The 18,634-nt window shown below is 36.2% G+C and overlaps 3 protein-coding genes across 5 annotated transcripts; 2 read left to right on the top strand and 1 right to left on the bottom strand.

Moving 5' to 3' along the window:
- Positions 1 to 383: 383 nt before the first annotated feature.
- LOC140812571 (peroxidase 24) lies at positions 384 to 2,143 on the top strand. Its single transcript, XM_073170876.1, has 4 exons — positions 384 to 657; positions 848 to 1,042; positions 1,150 to 1,315; positions 1,572 to 2,143. The coding sequence occupies exons 1-4, from the start codon at positions 430 to 432 to the stop codon at positions 1,988 to 1,990; spliced, it is 1,008 nt and encodes a 335-aa protein (XP_073026977.1). The 5' UTR covers positions 384 to 429; the 3' UTR covers positions 1,991 to 2,143.
- Positions 2,144 to 2,375: 232 nt separating this feature from the next.
- On the bottom strand, positions 2,376 to 7,121 carry LOC140811415 (probable 1-deoxy-D-xylulose-5-phosphate synthase, chloroplastic). The gene is made up of 10 exons (XM_073169265.1): positions 6,562 to 7,121; positions 5,994 to 6,122; positions 5,745 to 5,909; positions 5,499 to 5,649; positions 4,878 to 5,149; positions 4,506 to 4,779; positions 4,070 to 4,377; positions 3,688 to 3,969; positions 3,313 to 3,597; positions 2,376 to 2,683 (listed from the first exon to the last, which is right to left on the bottom strand). Exons 1-10 carry the CDS (start codon positions 6,700 to 6,702, stop codon positions 2,534 to 2,536), a joined length of 2,157 nt encoding a protein of 718 aa, XP_073025366.1. The 5' UTR covers positions 6,703 to 7,121; the 3' UTR covers positions 2,376 to 2,533.
- Positions 7,122 to 10,739: 3,618 nt separating this feature from the next.
- Positions 10,740 to 16,911, top strand: LOC140811429 (squamosa promoter-binding-like protein 7). 3 transcript variants are annotated; one of them, XM_073169293.1, is made up of 10 exons: positions 10,740 to 11,160; positions 11,257 to 11,609; positions 12,702 to 12,871; positions 13,097 to 13,302; positions 13,401 to 13,475; positions 13,592 to 13,699; positions 14,072 to 14,189; positions 14,979 to 15,114; positions 15,644 to 15,800; positions 15,923 to 16,697. In XM_073169293.1, the coding sequence occupies exons 1-10, from the start codon at positions 11,080 to 11,082 to the stop codon at positions 16,478 to 16,480; spliced, it is 1,962 nt and encodes a 653-aa protein (XP_073025394.1). In that variant the 5' UTR covers positions 10,740 to 11,079; the 3' UTR covers positions 16,481 to 16,697. The 3 variants fall into 3 exon arrangements, with proteins under 3 accessions (XP_073025394.1, XP_073025392.1, XP_073025393.1); XM_073169292.1 differs by having other exon boundaries at positions 10,744 to 11,609; positions 15,923 to 16,456; positions 16,669 to 16,911; XM_073169291.1 differs by having other exon boundaries at positions 10,741 to 11,609.
- The last annotated feature ends 1,723 nt before the right edge of the window (positions 16,912 to 18,634 follow it).

Raw genomic sequence — 18,634 nt, 5'->3', positions numbered from 1 at the left:
TTTTTATGAATCTAGTATGTATTTTCATGCATAATAAAATGTTCAAGTTGTCAAATACCTTTTTTAAACTGAGGAATCACTTTCATCATTTCCCTAGTTACCGTTGACTACTTCGTATGATTCTACGATTTTCGCAGAAAGACCCGAAAGCCAAAAAAAATAAACCTGTATTTACCACTTGAAAATTTAATTTTTTTTAATATGATAATATAAGTTTGAATATTGGTACCCTACTTCGGGAAAATAAACAATGTCTTCTACAAGACCCACCAACTGCGGCTAGTTGCGCTATCTAGTCCAACTTTTATCCAGTCATTCGTAAATCTTTGCCTATAAAAAGTGTATCCGGGATTTCATTTCACGTACCTCCAACATTTCAAAAACAGTTGTGTATTGTTTTACTAACTTATTGCTTAATTATTTGTGATCATGAAAATGAGATTTGCAATCAATTTTATTATCTTGTTGTCGCTAGTTTCGGTGGAGGCTGCAGGATCCGGTAAGGGTCCGGCACGTTTGATACCGAATTTCTACGGAACCACTCGGTGCCCACAGGCCGAGCAGATCGTGAGGCGAATCACTTGGAACAGGGTGGGAAAAGACCCTACATTGGCTGCTAAATTGCTTCGTGTGCATTATCATGATTGCTTTGTTAGGGTATACTATTCAAACTGTCTCACACCACGTATACTAACACATTTATCTTAATATAGATATCGACTTTATGCGAACATGCGTGCAGCATGCACGCTATTGTATAACAAGCATGAATCGTATCTTCACATGCATGAATATGAATATGCATGTACTAATGTTGCATGTTGTCGTGTTCTTCGGGTATGTATAGGGGTGCGATGCATCGATACTACTGGACACGGTAGGGACGAATCAATCTGAAAAGGACGCGAGGCCGAATCTCACATTGGGTGGATTTGAAGTTATTGATGATATCAAGACTCAAATAGAGCAGTCTTGCCCGCCCGGAATTGTTTCTTGCGCTGATATTCTTGCTTTAGCTGCTCGTGATGCTGTTTCTTTGCCTGTAAATTCTTTTTTTTTTCCTTTTAAAAAAGTTGTATTTATATTTAACATGCATTCCAAACAACGTCTTGGTTTCAACATTTTTAGTTTTGTACAATTTATTTGCAGTTTGGAAGGTCGATGTGGAATGTTCTCACGGGTAGAAAAGATGGCAGGGTTTCTCTTTTATCAGATGTTGCGGGCAACTTGCCTTCGCCGTTTTCGAACTTTTCCACGCTTCAAAATCTATTCGCAAATAAAGGTTTAGACATCAAGGATCTCGTTGCTTTATCAGGTAAGTAATGGGATCATGCATATCGTACACGAATATCATTCGATATTTGATGGAATATTTTATTATCTAACTCTAATCAATCATTATTTTTTTTAAAATGATCTTCCGCAGTGTATTTCACTTAGAATGTCATTTTTTTAATAAAATGGTTGACCTGGTGTATCTTCTCATTTGACTGTAGAATATTTAAAAAAACTGCTAATAATCATTTTATAATATATATCCAGTTGCTTGAGATTTCAAAACAAAATGGCAGGTGCACACACCATCGGAGTATCCCATTGCGGAGCCTTCTCTCGGAGGCTCTTCGACTTCACTGGGAAAGGTGATACTGACCCTTCACTCGACCCAACCTACGCGGCTTTCTTGAAGACACGGTGCCCCAACCCGGCCAACCCCGCCACAGTCGTGGACATGGATCCTAACAGCGTCCTCTCTTTCGACTCACACTATTTCATCGCTGTCAACCAAAGCATGGGCCTTTTCCAATCCGATGCAGCTCTTCTAACCAACCCAACTTCAGCAGGAATCGTCAGAAGATTCCAGTCTACGAGGAATTTTTTCGATCAGTTTGCGGCTTCGATGGTGAAAATGGGGGGGATTCAAGTACTGGTCGGGGAAAATGCTGGTGAAATTCGGAAGAACTGTCGTGTTGTGAACCCTAAAGTCAAATAGGATCATTTTACGTACGAATATGATCATTTGTGTTTGGTTCAGTGTTTTGTTAAGCTCAGATCTGTAATTCTATGAATTTTAACTTTCATTGTAATCGGCTTGAAACTTGATGCATTTGCATGGCGCGCGTTTGTGCAAGTGTTGATGGTTTTTACAGCTTCTGTTTTTTTTTTATAAAAAAAATCTACTTGATGAAATATAGCAGCTTTGCGAAAGGCATTAGCTAAACCCACTAAAAAAATATTCAAATTTCTACATATTTTTTGTAAAAAAAAATTGTAACATATTGTCCTAAAATAAGCCAAGGTATGCCTTAAAATTGGATTCAAAGAAAACAACACGTACACTGCAAAAATCCATGCAAAGGAAAAGCAAGGACAGTGACTTTGAAAGCTTCGGTCGCTGAAAGAAATCTCAATCGTTTCACCACCAAAGTGTAGTTAAATCTGATCATACAAAAAAATCAATTTCAATCTAACACTAAATAACGCATTTATAAACAAAATTTAGAAATATTTCACTTTCTACAATGCACATATCTTCCTAGGACATGATCTCCAAAGCCTCCCTAGCTTTCCCAAGCATGTTAAAGACTGTTGCAGCTATGTGGGATGGCGTCAAACCGGCTTCCATTAGCTGGTCGGCTGGGGATCCATGGTCAATGTAACGATCTGGAAGAACCAGAGGCCTCCACTGCAGAATTTCAAATTACACATATGTGAATTAGTTATCTATCTCGTTTCCTTATATTCGACTAGCACAGTGTTAGATGGCCTATGTAGGATGTTTGCAAGTAAAACGTATAATGAATGTGAATGCAAATGCACGCCGAGTTTTATGTCTAGTTCAACGAAAACCAAGGGGCAGAATTATGACAAAACCAGACACAAAATTTGAAGCTTTGTTTGTGATTTTTTAAGAACGGCTAGATTCACCCTAAAATTCATCGAATTTTCCCCACCTTACCTTCTCCTTGTACCCACCTCTCCAGAATTATTAAATCCGATTTAATTTGTCTTAGTTGGATGGAACTAGCGAGGTCAAAATAGTGTTGAGTCACTACCCCATAGCCAAATAGTTTAGGTCCCTCGAACCAATCTTACTTGCATATTATGAACATCACGTAACCCCCCCACCCCGGACTGTTCAAAGATCTGGTTCTGTCACCAGTCAAAGTCTTAGGTGATTCTTCAAAACCTTCAGATAATTTCGATGATCCGACAAATTGAGATTATCTCCGACCTGACTAAGTGTTTGTTAGTCCAGAGGAAGTACGTTTCTTGAAAGAGATCCAAAACTAGTTGTAATGTTAATATTTTTACCTTCAACTTGCCATCGAGAAGCCCATCCAGAGCCATAAATTGAGCTACATGAGATCCAAACCCACCAATTGACCCTTCTTCCACGGTGATTAAGACATCATGGGATTTAGCCAAACTGCGAATAAGAGCATGATCCAATGGCTTGCAGAAACGAGCATCTGCAACTGTCAACCGTACACCACGGGGTTCTAGCAAGGCAGCTGCAGACAAACAGCTCCGAACTGCTGTTCCATACCCAAGCAGAGCCACTCTCTCCCCTTCAATCAAGATCCTGCCCTTTCCAACCTTAAGAAAAATTGAGACATGTACGATTCCATCAGGGTCAACCATTCTACTTTGATGTAAATTAGAGTAGAAGAAAAGGTAGCTCAGTACCTCAAGGGGGATGCCTTTGTTTTCTGGTGGCAGCTCGACACCTACTCCGTTACCTCTTGGATATCGGAAACAGCTAGGTCTGTCATCTATGGCAGCCGCAGTTGCCACCATGTGAAATAGTTCAGCCTCGTCAGATGGAGCCATGACCACCATGTTAGGAAGACATGCCATAAAAGCAACGTCAAATGCTCCGCAATGTGTGGGACCGTCTGATCCAACCAAGCCTGCTCTGTCCATTGCAAACCTCACAGGAAGCTTCTGCAAATCCACATCATGTACTACCTGGATATGGAACCAAATCCTAAGAAATTCCCCATTCAAAAATATAATGTAATAAGCAATGGTGGATGAGAAAACAAAATATTGGGTGTTGTTTTCTTGCCTGATCATAACCCCTTTGCAAGAAAGATGAGTAGATTGCGCAAAACGGTTTGATGCCTTCACATGCCAAACCTGCAGCAAAAGTTACGGCATGCTGTTCTGCTATTCCCACATCGAAACATCTTGTGGGGAATCTGCGCAAGAAAAGGTTCAAACCCGTACCACCGCCCATTGCAGCATGGATCGCAACTATATCCTTGTCTACTTCAGCTTCAGCAATCAAGGCCTCGGCAAAGTAGGTCGTGTACGACTGAGTCGGGGTACTGGATTTATGTTGCTTGCCTGTTGCGGGATCGAACTTGTTCACACCTGTAAGTATTAAGCCCATTAAATGGTGATCTAGATATTGTGTTCATGCGCGAATAAGGTACAGCAAAAACTTCAAGGAAAACTTGATTTTTATGGAACCTTCTGTAAATCTTTAGCTGTTAACATACCATGGTACTTGTCTGCAGCTTTTTCTGCATATGGATATCCCCTGCCTTTCTCAGTCACCACATGGATCAAAACAGGACCAGTTGTTTTAGTACTCTCGACTTCTTTAAGAATCGCCACCATATCATCAATATTGTGACCATCAACAGGGCCAATATAATAAAGTCCAAGCTCTTCAAACAGTGTCGACCCGGAACCACTGATCAGACCACGAGCATATTCATCCACTTTAGATGCAAGTTCATGCATGGGCCCTCCAATCTGCTTGGTAACTCCCTGTGACAATTTCAGACACAATTAATAAACGACTCAAAATAAATGCCTGGGACAAATGGATACTTTTACCAGTTAACATGTCCAAGAATAATAAGAACCTTGGCAACTTCTCTAAGTTCTCTGAGAGGCCGGTTGGACTGCAATCGACTCAGAGCACTACTCAAAGCACCAACAGGAGGAATCGGCCCATCTAAGTTAGCAGTTGGTAAAGAAACTTGTTTATTGTCGTTAAGAATAACAATCATATCAGAATCGAGGTAGCCAGCATTGTTCATTGCTTCATATGCCTGCCCTGCTGTCATAGCACCATCCCCTATCACAGCCACTACATTATTCTTTCTTCCTTTTAGATCTCTTCCCACAGCCATTCCTGCTCAGTTAAGAAATGCAGATCAAAATAAATTGAAAAAAGATGTAAATTCCCAATTTGTGTATATATAGTTATTATTGATGTATGATGCATACAAGTTGATGTATACCGTAAGTAACTAAGTAGTAACTCCCCTTTCCATCAATAACTTAAAGCATTTGCTCCATCATTACAAAATGCCGATAGTCATTTCAAACATATATTAAGCTAAACCTGATGGATATCCAAGTGAACACAAAGCTTCCATGTTCTTGATGAGGAAATAAAAGCCTCGTCCAAACTAAAATCACATCACAATTTCTGATTTATGAAGCATGTTTATATTTTTCATCTCGGTGTCAGATCATACCTAATCCAGCTGAGATAGTCGTAGAGCTGTGACCAGTACCAAAGCAATCATATTCACTTTCAGACCGTTTAGTAAAGCCAGACAGACCATCCGTTTGCCTCAAAGTTGACATCTTATCCCTTCTTCCAGTCAAAATTTTGTGCGGATAAGACTGCAGCGTTAAGAATTAGACTGTCAAAATATGGACAACGATTACAGTGACTCCTGTGTACACAACCATAAGATTCAATGGAAATGAACTATCACCTGATGGCCAACATCCCAAAGTATTCTATCTTTAGGAGCATTGAAAACATAATGCAGTGCCACAGTGAGCTCAATTACGCCAAGACTTGAGCCAAGATGACCCCCGGTTTTTGAGACATTGAAAATAACATCAGATCGCAGTTCATCTGCAAGTTGATTCAATTCCTGCGCCAAAAATAGCATTCAGTGAATGCTGATTCCAAGGTTGACAGAAAATATAATACCTCGAGTTTCAAACACTTGTGAGACCTTTATGGAGAGATTCTTCATATGGATTGGATAATTGATAGTATCCAAAAGAGGAGTTTGCGGCTTCTGTGAGTAATATTCTCCTCGTTCGGACAATGACCCATGGACCACGGTAGATTTTTTCCTTGCCTACAACACAAACATAGCACAAAGCATCCATTTCAATCCATTGATTAAATTTTAAATTCGAGGGACTCAATTGCATTTTGGGTAGAACTGACACTAGAATTCCAAATAAAATTTGATTTTTGTTTTTATTTTAACCGGCGGATGCCAATGGTAGTCCTCCTATCTGGCTGACAGCTGAATATCAACACAACTATTTCCTTTCAATTCATACACCCAAAACAACATGCAAAAAACAAAGATAGCCGCAAATTCTTTCACTCTTAAGCAATACATTGAATCTAGGACAGAATCATTGACATGCCAATCTGTAACATAAATGACAAAAGAGGGAACTTCCTCGTCCAAGAACAACCACATGGATGTATTCTCAAAACTCAAGAAGAATCGCTCTTCTTTTAAAATCAACAAATCAATACAGAAGAATTAAATACTTGCAGACCTGCTTATTCTTGAAGTCAAGGTGGCACTGCAGATCAATTCCACCCAACCACTGAGAGGCTAAAATAGTACGCTTTTGAGCATCTATACCCACCCCAGTGCTCACAGGCCCAGCAAAGGGAAATTTGCAAAGGGCCATCATAGATATGCTATTTCTATATACAGGTTTCCGCACACTAAAGTTTCAAGAAATCCCAAATAATGTTTCGGATTTCCCAGCAAGAAACCACCTTAACTCTGATTTTCCCGAGCAAGAAACAAACTTTACTCTGACTCTCACAAAGATGCAACTGTACGGGATATGGGTAGTTTGAGGATGGTTTGCTGTTGTTCTTCTGAACTCGCAAAGAAATGAAATCCCTTGAATTGGTAAAAAAGAACAAGCTTTGAATAGCGAGAGTAAATTCAAGATTTTATTACAGAACAGCAATTTGGTGGATGGCTAGCCTCTTAATTATTTTTTATATCAGAGCACATGATGTGAAGAAGCCATGCTTCGTTCATCCTGTGTAATTAGAATATATGGATGGATGGAATCGACGTAAGATAAAGACAGACATTAAGGAGGTTTGCTCAAAAGAAAAGAAAGACAGTCAGGACTAGGGAGGCATATTTCCATTGGGCCACGTCATCAGAAATCACAAATGGATAGAAATGTATGATAATGTATGCATCTCTTTCATTTCCACTATCGAGAGGAATTTTTATTTATTTATTTATTTATTTATTTTTTTGAAAATGTCGAAAGAAATCTTTGAGTTGGTGGATTGGCTGGTCACATAGACATAACCTCTTTAGGACAGTAGTGGGTTATTGCCTAGTAGAATATTGCTAGCTCTAACTTGTTAGTATCATTATATATTTAAACATGATTTGCAAATTTTTAAGGTTTTAGAAAGTGAACTCAATCGAAGTATGTCAATATATACTATGAAACAAATTTCATTCACCATTTACGTTCTTGCACACATTACTTACCTAGTGTGGTCAGCCTGACTAACGCAACTAGTAAGTTATTATGTTAGTTCAAGGTTTTATTCAATGTAATCGAATAGTAACGACTACGGGTTATAATATTAAAAAAAAAAATCACAAGATATGACGTCATTCACAATTTCAATTGTTGAATTAGTTACCTTCTCCCATTAATTTTCTTTCTATAAATAGTTTGTATTTTTCAAACATATCCCACATTTTATGATAGATATCTAAGCGCTGCGCTGGGTAGACGAGATCCTATATATGTGGGCACTACATTCACCTCATTTCAATGGGTAAGATCTTGTCACATATATAATTTCAAAAAAAAATGTGGGTCCTATATATGCATGGACAAATCTTGACCATCCATCTTATTATGGAGACAATGTCCATATGAGTAGGATGAAATAAACCGCTGCGCTGTAAATGCCTGAATACATGTGAAGAAAAACACAGTTAACTACAAATGTGTGCGGCCATTTCACCTTATAATGACTAATATCCTGACAAAGCATGTTTTAATATGACATGTACAATTTATTATTTAGTGGTCATAATATATTTATATTTTGAATTCAAACTAGTACTCGAACATGTCGTGTTAAAATATAAGGAGATTGTTATTCTAAATTGAACATGTTTTAATATGATATAAACTATTTCTAGCATCTATTTTTTAGTTCACAGAAGTCCGTAAAGTTCAATCTACTCTTATTACATGTTTATATAGCATTTTAAATTAATATGAATAGATATCAAGTTCACCCAATAATCATGTCATTTGAAATTTATTATACGTTGTATTACTAATAGAGTAGGTAGACGGCCTCACGAATTTTTATCTTTGAGACGGGTAACCCTACTGATATTCACAATAAAAAGTAATACTATTAGCATAAAAAATAATATTTTTTTTCTTGGATGATCTAAATAAGAGATCCGTCTAACAAAATACGGCATGTGATACCGTCCACACAAGTTTTTTGCCTTATGAATATATAAATAAGCAAGTTGTTGATTTAAGAATTAATCTATTGTTTCATCGTAAAACTAATCGAAATTCATGGATTTCAAATTGATATGTCCCAGTACATCTCTATTTTTTTTTGGAATACAAAAAAATTTATTCCAAAAGTTCAGATAACTTTTATTTAACTTTTTTAAAAAAATTTAAAATCTGAGATATTCAGATTTTAAATATGCGATTGTAGAAAAAGTATGGACAACAAACATTAATCACTATGTGACTGCAATTCGTAAAGATCGATGATAATTTGGATTTGGGACGCGGAATAGGTTCAGTAATTAAATAATTTCATATATTTTGGTTGTGAAATTTTTACTCTATGAAAATAATTATCCGTCGACTGCACCGAATTCCACCAGCAATAGTATCCATCACTTGGAAACATCGTACACATGTTGAATCAAGGGGAAGAACTAAATTATTATTATTATTATTATTATTATTATATGTTGAGAAGTTAAATTGCCACGGATTCAAATGAGTAAAAATGACATTTTCGGTTTTATGTGTTTGTTTATTTATAATTTATGATATTATGTTTTATTTTATTATGAATTCAGATAATCAATTGAATATATTATATTAAAAAACAGATAAACCTCCCTTTTAGCTTGAATAAATACACGTCTTTTTCGAGCCTACGCCAAATGTAATGAATTTTTTTCCCATTTCATCGAAAATTTCGGCTGGGAATAGAAAAGTCGCAAGAATCTACCAATCGATGGATCGGTAAGACAAATATAAAAATAAAGGAATACGTTATTATTGGGGATTATGAATATGGCGTGGTGTCCCCTTCGAGTTTCAAGAGCCATTATAGAATCGGTATGTTGTCATTTTGAATTTTCGCAATTAATTAATTGCTACTATTTTTTAAAAATAATATTTTTTTGCTATAGTTTCAACAAATATTTATATGTGTAATACGAATTTAATTAAATTCAAATTTAACTCCGCTCTTTATTATTATTATTATTATTATTATTATTATTATTATTATTATTATTATTATTGCAATTCAATGAATATACTTTTTGAAGTCGTGTTTTGGAATATTATATGGAAAACTGTGATATTTAATTATTTGGTAATGAATCGTTGGTTTGCTTAAGATATGACAATCATATAAAAATTAACGATGTCGTTACATTTATATCTCTTACTATTTATTAAGGCTGAGTAGGTTAGAGTAACTTCCTTGGTCTGTTTTTTAAAATACCTAAAATACCCTTCACCCCCACTCTCTACATTACTAATTATATATATTAATAAAGTGTTAAAAAATAAAAGCAAGTCACATGTAGTTTAGTGGATAAAGCCTATATTTCTTAATCATGAGGTTGTAGGTTCAATTTTTGCTTGGGTCTTTTTTATTCTTTTTTAATTTATTTTTTAGTTCATATATCAAAATTATAATGTAGCCACTCATTATTTCTTATAAATATATTTTGATCCTCATTTAAATATAAATCAAATAAATTATAAAAACATATCGTACAAGCACGCAACGCGTGCGTCGTTGTACTAGTTAAGTAAATGATTGAATTAAATTAAAGCACCAAAATGTCGAGTTTGAGAAGAGAAATTTTGATAATCAATTATAAAAAGAGTAGGTCTTTTGTGAGATGGTCTCACGAATATTTATCTGTGAGACGGGTCAATCCTATGAATAGCCACAATAAGAAGTAATACTCTTAGGGTGTGTTTGGTTGAGTGGATTAAATAAGGATAGATTAATAGTCAAATATTTATCATTAAAATTTTAAGTTGTTTTAGTAATCATTTTGACCCGGTTTTAAGATCCAATTTTATTAATCAAATAGTTATCCATAAAATTGGATCTTAAACCGGGTCAAAATGATTACTAAAACAACTTAAAATTTTAACGATAAATATTTGACTATTAATCTATCCTTATTTAATCCACTCAACCAAACACACCTTTAGTATAAAAAGTAATATTTTTTCATGGATGACCCAAATAAGACATTTCTATCACAAAATACGACTCGTGAGACCGTCTTATATAAGTTTTTGCCTTATAAAAAACTCGTTGTTTATAAATATTTAATTTTATTGGGGAACATTCATAATGAGTTCTATAAATGAGCACATCCTTACATCTGATATGGTGACAACTTTGTTGGGAAAAAAAACATGAAGGAAATATAAAAGGTGAAAATGTAACGACAGCTTGGTCGAAGATCATCGTACGTCTGCGGTCTATCTAAGTTTTTACAGGTGCCCACTCCATGTGGTGGGATCATTACCCAAGCACAGCCCCAATCTAATCCCCAGGCTGCTATGTGATATGTAACCAATATCTCAAGAAACTTGCGTCTTCGTGTTACCAACACACGCAACTCCATTGACTCTGAGTGCATGCATACACAGAAAATCACACCATAGAAATTTTATACTCCCAACCCCTTGAGTTTTCCAATTTACTTGGCCGACTCCATTTTCCCGACTCGCAATTCATTCAGTGGAAGGTGAAAAACTGATAAAAACATGCAGCAAAACCCACCACCTGGAAACTCAAAACAAGCCGACACAACCGGGATTCCCTTTGTGTCATTCGCCGCCACTCAGGTTATTGCCGATGACCCCTCCTCCTCGTCTGTCTTCGATTGGTCTGATCTTCTTGACTTCCACCTCGATGAAAGCTTCAATATTTCTTTCCCGCAGCCCGAAACTGGTCAAAGTCAACCGTCGGAGATTCTGGGTCGGGTCAGGAAGAGGGACCCGAGGTTGGTGTGCTCCAATTTCTTGGCGGGTAAAATCCCTTGCGCATGCCCAGAACTGGATGAAATGTTGGAGGGAGAGGAGGAGGAGGAGTCGGCGCTTCCGGGGAAGAAGCGGCCCCGGGCGGTGAGGGTTCCTGCCGGGATTGTGGTGCGATGTCAGGTGCCCGGCTGCGAGGCGGATATTAGCCAGCTCAAAGGGTACCACAAGCGTCACCGGGTTTGTCTGCAGTGCGCAAATGCGAGTGTAGTGGTGCTGGATGAGGTGAGCAAGAGGTACTGCCAGCAGTGCGGAAAGTAAGCTTTTCGTTTTATCTCAACCCTTTTTTCTCCCGAATAAATTACTGCATACATGGCTCACCTTGATGTTTAGATGCTTGGTCAATATTCTTCGTCTTTATGATTAAGAATCACTTCAGTTTCTGTTTACAAGCGTTTTGAAATTCTATAAGGTGGGTCGATTTTATATTTATAGCTTTTAGGTGTTTTTTCAGCCGGCCCGACTATCAAAATAACTGAAACTCAGTTTCTCTAACATTCGGCAAATTTCAACGAGTTTATTTTACTTATGACTATATTTTTTATGAAGAAATTGTTAGTAATTTGGTCTTTTGTTTTGTTTCGTTGAGTTGATGATGAAACACCTTCTGATGTTCAGGACAAGTATTTGAGTTAGCTTTAACAAGCGATCTTTTATGGGATGGTTTCTTATAGTCTATATGTTGGAAGCTTATTGGATGATACATTTCCTTTGGACGACTAAGTTCTAGGCTCTGCTGGACTAATGGTGTGTAGAAGCTCAATATAGTTTTTCGATGCATTAGGCTGAGGTCTAGATCACGAGGTGGATTTGGGTAAGAATTGAGATCGTATTGAAATTTGGTATATATTAAAGCTAGCACAAGTGTTGGATGTTTTTATGCAAAATTGGATGATTTTTTTTAATATGCATTGCGGGAAAAAAATTAGTCTCGAGGGCACAGTATGTGAGTTGCTTATTGATGTCTAATCATCTGTTAAATGATTGAAGGAAGATCTTACCCTGCAGTCTGTATATCAATTCTGGAACTTTTCACAATTTGATTTTTGGAAATAAAAATTGGAGAAATTGGTTTATGTTTTTTAGCACACCTTCTGTTGATGCAATGTATGTAACGACGAGACCTTTGCTTCATCCATCTTTCTAGCTGGAAAATCATATGTTTCATGTTTTCTCTGGAGTCTTGTAGGCGCGGATAGTGCTTGGAAACAATTACAATCATCGTCTCAATTTATTTGTGTGTTCTTGAATTAGAAAGAATTTTGCATTCGCCTTGATGTGTATGAATGAAAATTGATTTACAATTAGTATCTGAAATTATCACCACAATGTATCAACAAATTCGGCAGGTTTCATATCTTGTCAGCTTTTGATGAGGGTAAACGTAGTTGTCGGAGAAAATTAGAACAACACAATCGACGTAGAAGAAAAGCTAATGATTCCAAAGAAGACACAGAAAAGGAAACTCAACAGATTATCTTGACTGATGATGTTAGTGGTGATGATACTGCTGGAAAAGGTATAACTACCTTCATTGTACTGAACGATTTTGTTGGAAACATTCCATACAACCAACTTCCTCTTGGTCTCTCTCTACTTTTTCCCTTTAGACAAGTCAATAGAGCTGATTTTTTGCCTTTGAACTTTTTCCAGAGTTTTAGATTATCTTTTGCTATTTTTGAACATTTGACAGAAAGTACTACTCTTTGGTTGGCCTCTGTAACAAATTTTGTTGATGGTCCAGATGGCACGTCGATAAGCTGTCAGAACGAAGAATATGAGGCATTACCGGAGTTAGATGGACATGTCTCCACAACATGCTCAACCACACACTCCCAAAGTCTCCAGAGTGATAGTTTTGTATCCTTTGCTCCGACTAAGGAGAAACGAAATCCCAAAGTCAAACAATCCTTGTCTTTCCGTGACAACAAGAGTACCTTTTCTTCTTTGGTACACCCAACACCTTATTGTTGCATTTTACCCTTTTATTTATTGTTATTTGATGAAACTAGATTGGTGTGATAATAGTGCTTTAATATACATCTCAGTGTCCTTCTAGCCGAATCTCCTTCAAGCTCTACAACTGGAACCCAGCGGAGTTTCCTCGACGACTTCGACATCAAGTATTCTAAAGATTATTGTTGCAGTTTAGTATATAAGGCAGAAAACTTAATGTTTTTTGTGTCATAATCGTGATGGACTTTGGTTAACGCACCAGTAACTGTCTGTCTGACAACAGATATTTCACTGGTTGGCTAGCATGCCTGTTGAATTGGAGGAGTATATTCGTCCAGGTTGCACAATTTTGACAGCTTTTATTGCAATGCCAAAGCCAATGTGGATTAAGGTACTCAGAATCTTAACCTTTTCGTTATAATTAATCAATTCTCGTCATAGCAGAAAATCTGTTTAACGTTACAAGTGAATGAGTGGAATGAATTAAAATGTTTTGTAATGGTCTACTATGATACTTAAAAATTGACAGACTTTTCATCTATCTCTGTCGGGTACTCACTTGCTATTCTTGTACAATCCTCAACGGGTAAAATAATTATTATCGAATACTTTTATTTCATTACGTCTGATGTATTTACAACTAAGTATGTGACTGACTGTAAAGAAATGTTGATGTGAGTTATATGCGTGGTTTGCAACATTTTAGTGTTGTTCCCTTGTAGATTCTTTATGACTTAATTGTTAATGTTATTGCATTTAACAGTTATTTGAGGAACCAGCTCCTTGTATAAAAGACCTTATTTCCCCACACGAAAGCATGTTGTTTGGAAGAGGCACCTTGCTCGTATATTTAAATGACATGGTGTATCGTGTCACCAAAGGTTAGTGGGCATCTTAATGCTTGATTACTTACAGTTTTTACTTCCAATATTAGTTTCATTTCAAATTCTAATTCCATGGTTTTACCACTTAGGAATGTGTCTGTATAAGTGTGCCCATAAGTTTTAGGCATTGCGAACTACCATTTGACTGCATATTAAATTTGGTTCACTATTGATTTTTATTTTATTTTTCTGTTTTCTTTTTGGACCAAGTCATCTTAGCCTTTTATAGTTGCATGTGATATTTTTACCATTTTCAGTGCATGAGGCGGTTTTGAATCGTTAATACAATGATTGGCTTTGAGCGTTTGGTAGGTTCAGCTTCCGTCTAAACCATTCTACAAAAAGCGAAATAGATGTGAAATAAGTTTCAAGATAACCAAATTGACCGATCCAAAATAAAATTGACCAAATGGATTTAAATTCGGTGAATTTGGTCGGTTTGGTTGACCAAAATAACTAATGTTTTCACAAAATGAAAATGGTGACAAAATGAATGTAAACATGTGGTTAATCTATATTGACGAGAGATACTACTATGTAATGTTAATGGAAATTTGAATGGTTTATGATGGATTAAATGCCAAGTTATGGAGTTAAATTGGTGTGGTCAAATTTTTTCGGTTTCCACCTTTGACAACGATAATATTATTTAGTTCACAAAATATTATCGTACTCTGTGAGTGAACTGCTTTTGCACCAAGAGTTGTTCTGAGAGTGCGGGGCAATGAAGACGAAATGATTAGCTTTGTTTACCTTAACACATGCTGGATCCTTTTGTGAAAACAGATGCAAATTCAATTGTGAAAATTGAAATGAAGGATCGAGCACCAAAGCTACATTATATCTATCCAACTTGCTTTGAGGCTGGCAAGCCAATGGAATTTGTTGCCTGTGGAAGTGATTTACTTCAACCAAAATTTAGGTATATGACGTGATCCATACCATATATTAAAATATAATTTATTTCCATGAGTTTCCTTTACTTGTCTAGTATTGTCTTTTGCTAATTCTCAAGTTTGCCATCATTATTCAGATTTGAACTCCCTTTAGTTCCTTAACTTCGGTTTTCCCAGTTGTTGCAGGATTTGTTGCCCAAAACCTTGATAACTTTTTCAGTCTTGTTTGGTGTGGCATACTCGCTGTGTGAAAGACAATGGATTTGTCCACAAAATTATTAGACAATGGATTTGTCCACAAAATTATTTGTAAAATGCTGAATGGATGCTTTTAGGATGCCAGATATTAATTTTAATGGTGAACTGATACATAGGAAAAGAGACTGGTTGACTCATAGTATGTAGCTTTAAGGAAAGCAGCGCCCTTTGTGGAATATTTTCATGCTGTAGATAGTTTTAACAATCACTGTTCTCCTCAATATATGATGTTCTTCATGTCTGTAGGGAAATTGGAATACTTTCCAGATCTTAAATGATATCTGATGCCTATTACAGGTTTCTTGTTTCTTTTGCTGGAAGATACCTGTCATCAAATATTTCCATTACATCTGAGCATTGTGAAAAAGGAGGCACCAAAAGTTCTGACCACCAATTATTGAAGATACGTGTCCCGCAGGCTAAAATGAATCTTTTAGGCCCAGCATTTATTGAGGTGAGATCTGCGACTCTTCTATCTATGTGGGGTTGATGCATGAATCGCTTCAAGAAAAATGTAGAATCTCGAGCAGTTTATATTGGATTCACTTCTTTACTTACATTGGGCTACTCCAACAGGTTGAGAATGAGTCTGGATTATCCAACTTCATTCCAATTCTTGTGGGTGACAGAGAAATTTGCGAGGAGATGGAGGTCTTGCTACAAAAGTTTGACGCCACTCTCTCTTTTAAAGAACTGCAACTATCTTGTCTGGGACCTGACTGTGAGGTTCTTGCCTCAAGACGAGCTCAGTTCTCGGAATTTGTTTTAGATGTAGCATGGTTGCTGAGGAATCCCATTTCAGGGCAGCCATCTACATCTTCGTCGTTACTGAGATTCAACCATTTGCTGGAGTTTTTGATAGAAAAAGAGTCTTGTGTTATATTGGAGAGAGTATTTTGTTCCTTGAAGTCTGTGTTGGATAACAATTCGGTTACTGGTATTTCTGATGCGGATATGAGCTTGTTACAGAAAAATATGGACACTGCACAAAACGTGCTTGATCTGAAACTACAGCAAAATGATTTTTTGGTGACACCTACATCTGATGGAACTCTTTACGGTCAAAGCTCCCAAAACCACAATCGATTGGTTGGTCCAGCCATGAATCTGGTAAAAACAGCAAATTCCTTTTAAAATTTCAGGGAATATCGTTGATGGCATCAATTTTCATCTGATACAGCCAAGGGACTTGCATTTATAGAAAAACTGTACAGAGCAATTTGTTTTGTTTTTTATTAGAAGGGTACCCTAATTGGTTCCGTTAACAAGATTTGTTCATGTAAACTCTGATCTATTCCATGGTGCATAACGTTCCTCTGCAGGTTGTGCACTGAGCAATGGAGAATATTCATGGGCTCACACTCGTCTCTCCTCTCACCAGCTGAAGGCGCATCAGTTCCTCTCTTAAACCGAGACGTGGTCATTAATGTCAATCCACAAGAAAGGCCGAGAAAATCTTGCAGCTGCCTAGCAATTTTTGTACCCCGGCGAATTCTTATTGTGGCAATAGTCGCTATTGGTGTTTGTTTTGGAGTATATGTCATCGTCCTCCATCATACGAGGGTCGTTCAGATCGCCACGACTATTAGGTTGTGTTTGTTTGACAAGTCTTGACACTAGCCTCACCACATAACGAATCCCTGGTTTTGTTGCATGAAAATTTCCTCAGAAAATATTCTCAGTTCATCTCTTGTTCATGATTCTTTGTTTCCGATGAATAATGCATCTGTATTGGCCATATTGTGTAACTTGTAAATATTTTTTGTGATCCAACGATATTTTCATGGTAATTTTTTTTTATTTTTTATCGAAAGAGTTTAATTATTATTTTCTTTATAATCTTAATCGCGTGAGTTGTGAGGGATACAAAGTAGATCGTGCATAAATAGACAGAATGTGGACCAAAATTTATTATATTACCAATATTATTAATTCGCCGAACTAATGTTTGTTTATAGCATATATTGTAGTAAAATTCCATCTCAATTATTTTATTCGAGTAATTTTTTTAACCCCCCATTGAATATTAAAAGAAATGGGTAAATGAAAATAAGAACGGTGTATTAGTTAAAATATACTGTTATAATAAATAATAAATAGGTGAAAAATCCAAGTAATAAACAGGTGAAAAATCCAAGTAAAAACGGCATTTTTTTCTTTTTTTTAAAAAATAAAATTAGAACAGTAATTAAACTGGTTAAAACCCCCACCTACTTTCTATTTTTGTGATGTTAATTACTCTACCTTTACAAGGTAAAATGCTTATTTTTCCATTTCATTAAAAGTTCACCCATCTGTTTTTGCCGAATTTATGTATTTGACGTACATTTTTTAACATAACATTATTATGACATCGTCTCACATGTCAATTTTGTGAAATAAATATTTTATCTGATTCGACTCATGAAAAATATTAATTTTTGATAAAAAAATATTATTTTTCATTCTAAGTATGAATCGAGTTGACCCGTCTCATAAATATAAATATATGAGACTAAATCACATAATAAATTTATGAGACTGTCTCGTGAGTGATATCTTCAGTATGAAGCTGACACAATCAGAGCTCTCACATTGTCTTCAAGTTTTATGTTCATACTTGATAATTACTCCACAAATCCTTGAATCTCGTTCAAATGATTTGCGACCAGAGTTCTTTCTTTATATCATACCTTGACAAACTTGCTTGAATAGAACAATTTGTTGTTGCCACTTTTGAATGTATATAGTGTCTCCAACTTTATCCAAAACATACGAGCATGTGTCTCGTTATAGATTTGATTATCCATGTTGTCGTCGAAAAATTTTCGGATGTATCCACAGACTTGCTTGTGCTCAAAGTTCCATTCGGCATCTGATCTATCATATTTGTTCACACTTACTGAACTCCGATAGGTGTATCTTGGTGACGAATATATGATCTTTCATCTTAATTTTCCAATGTTGATAATTAGAGCCATTAAGACTAATATCTTGTTGGTGCGTACCTCCGTATTGTGTGACTGCTACCAACAAATAAATCGATAAAGCCTGAATAAAAAGAACTATTTCTCTAATACTGTCTAGAAAATTTTTTATGATGTGAAAGTTTAAACTAAAATGCAACTACAGAGCATACTTTGATTTCCTATAGTATTTGATAATCTCGCTCTGATATCCGTTGTTGAAATATCAGAGAAATAAATGAGGTAGCATCACAGCGAAACATCATAAGTAATATTAACAATTGAATAAAATGAACATCAATATTTATAATGGTTCACCTCAAAATTATGCTACATCTAAACC

Source organism: Primulina eburnea, chromosome 14, assembly GCF_022965805.1.
Source record: "Primulina eburnea isolate SZY01 chromosome 14, ASM2296580v1, whole genome shotgun sequence".
Classification (NCBI taxonomy): domain Eukaryota; kingdom Viridiplantae; phylum Streptophyta; class Magnoliopsida; order Lamiales; family Gesneriaceae; genus Primulina; species Primulina eburnea.
Note: the sequence above shows the minus strand (reverse complement) of the source record. Positions and strands in the feature narration are given on the sequence as shown.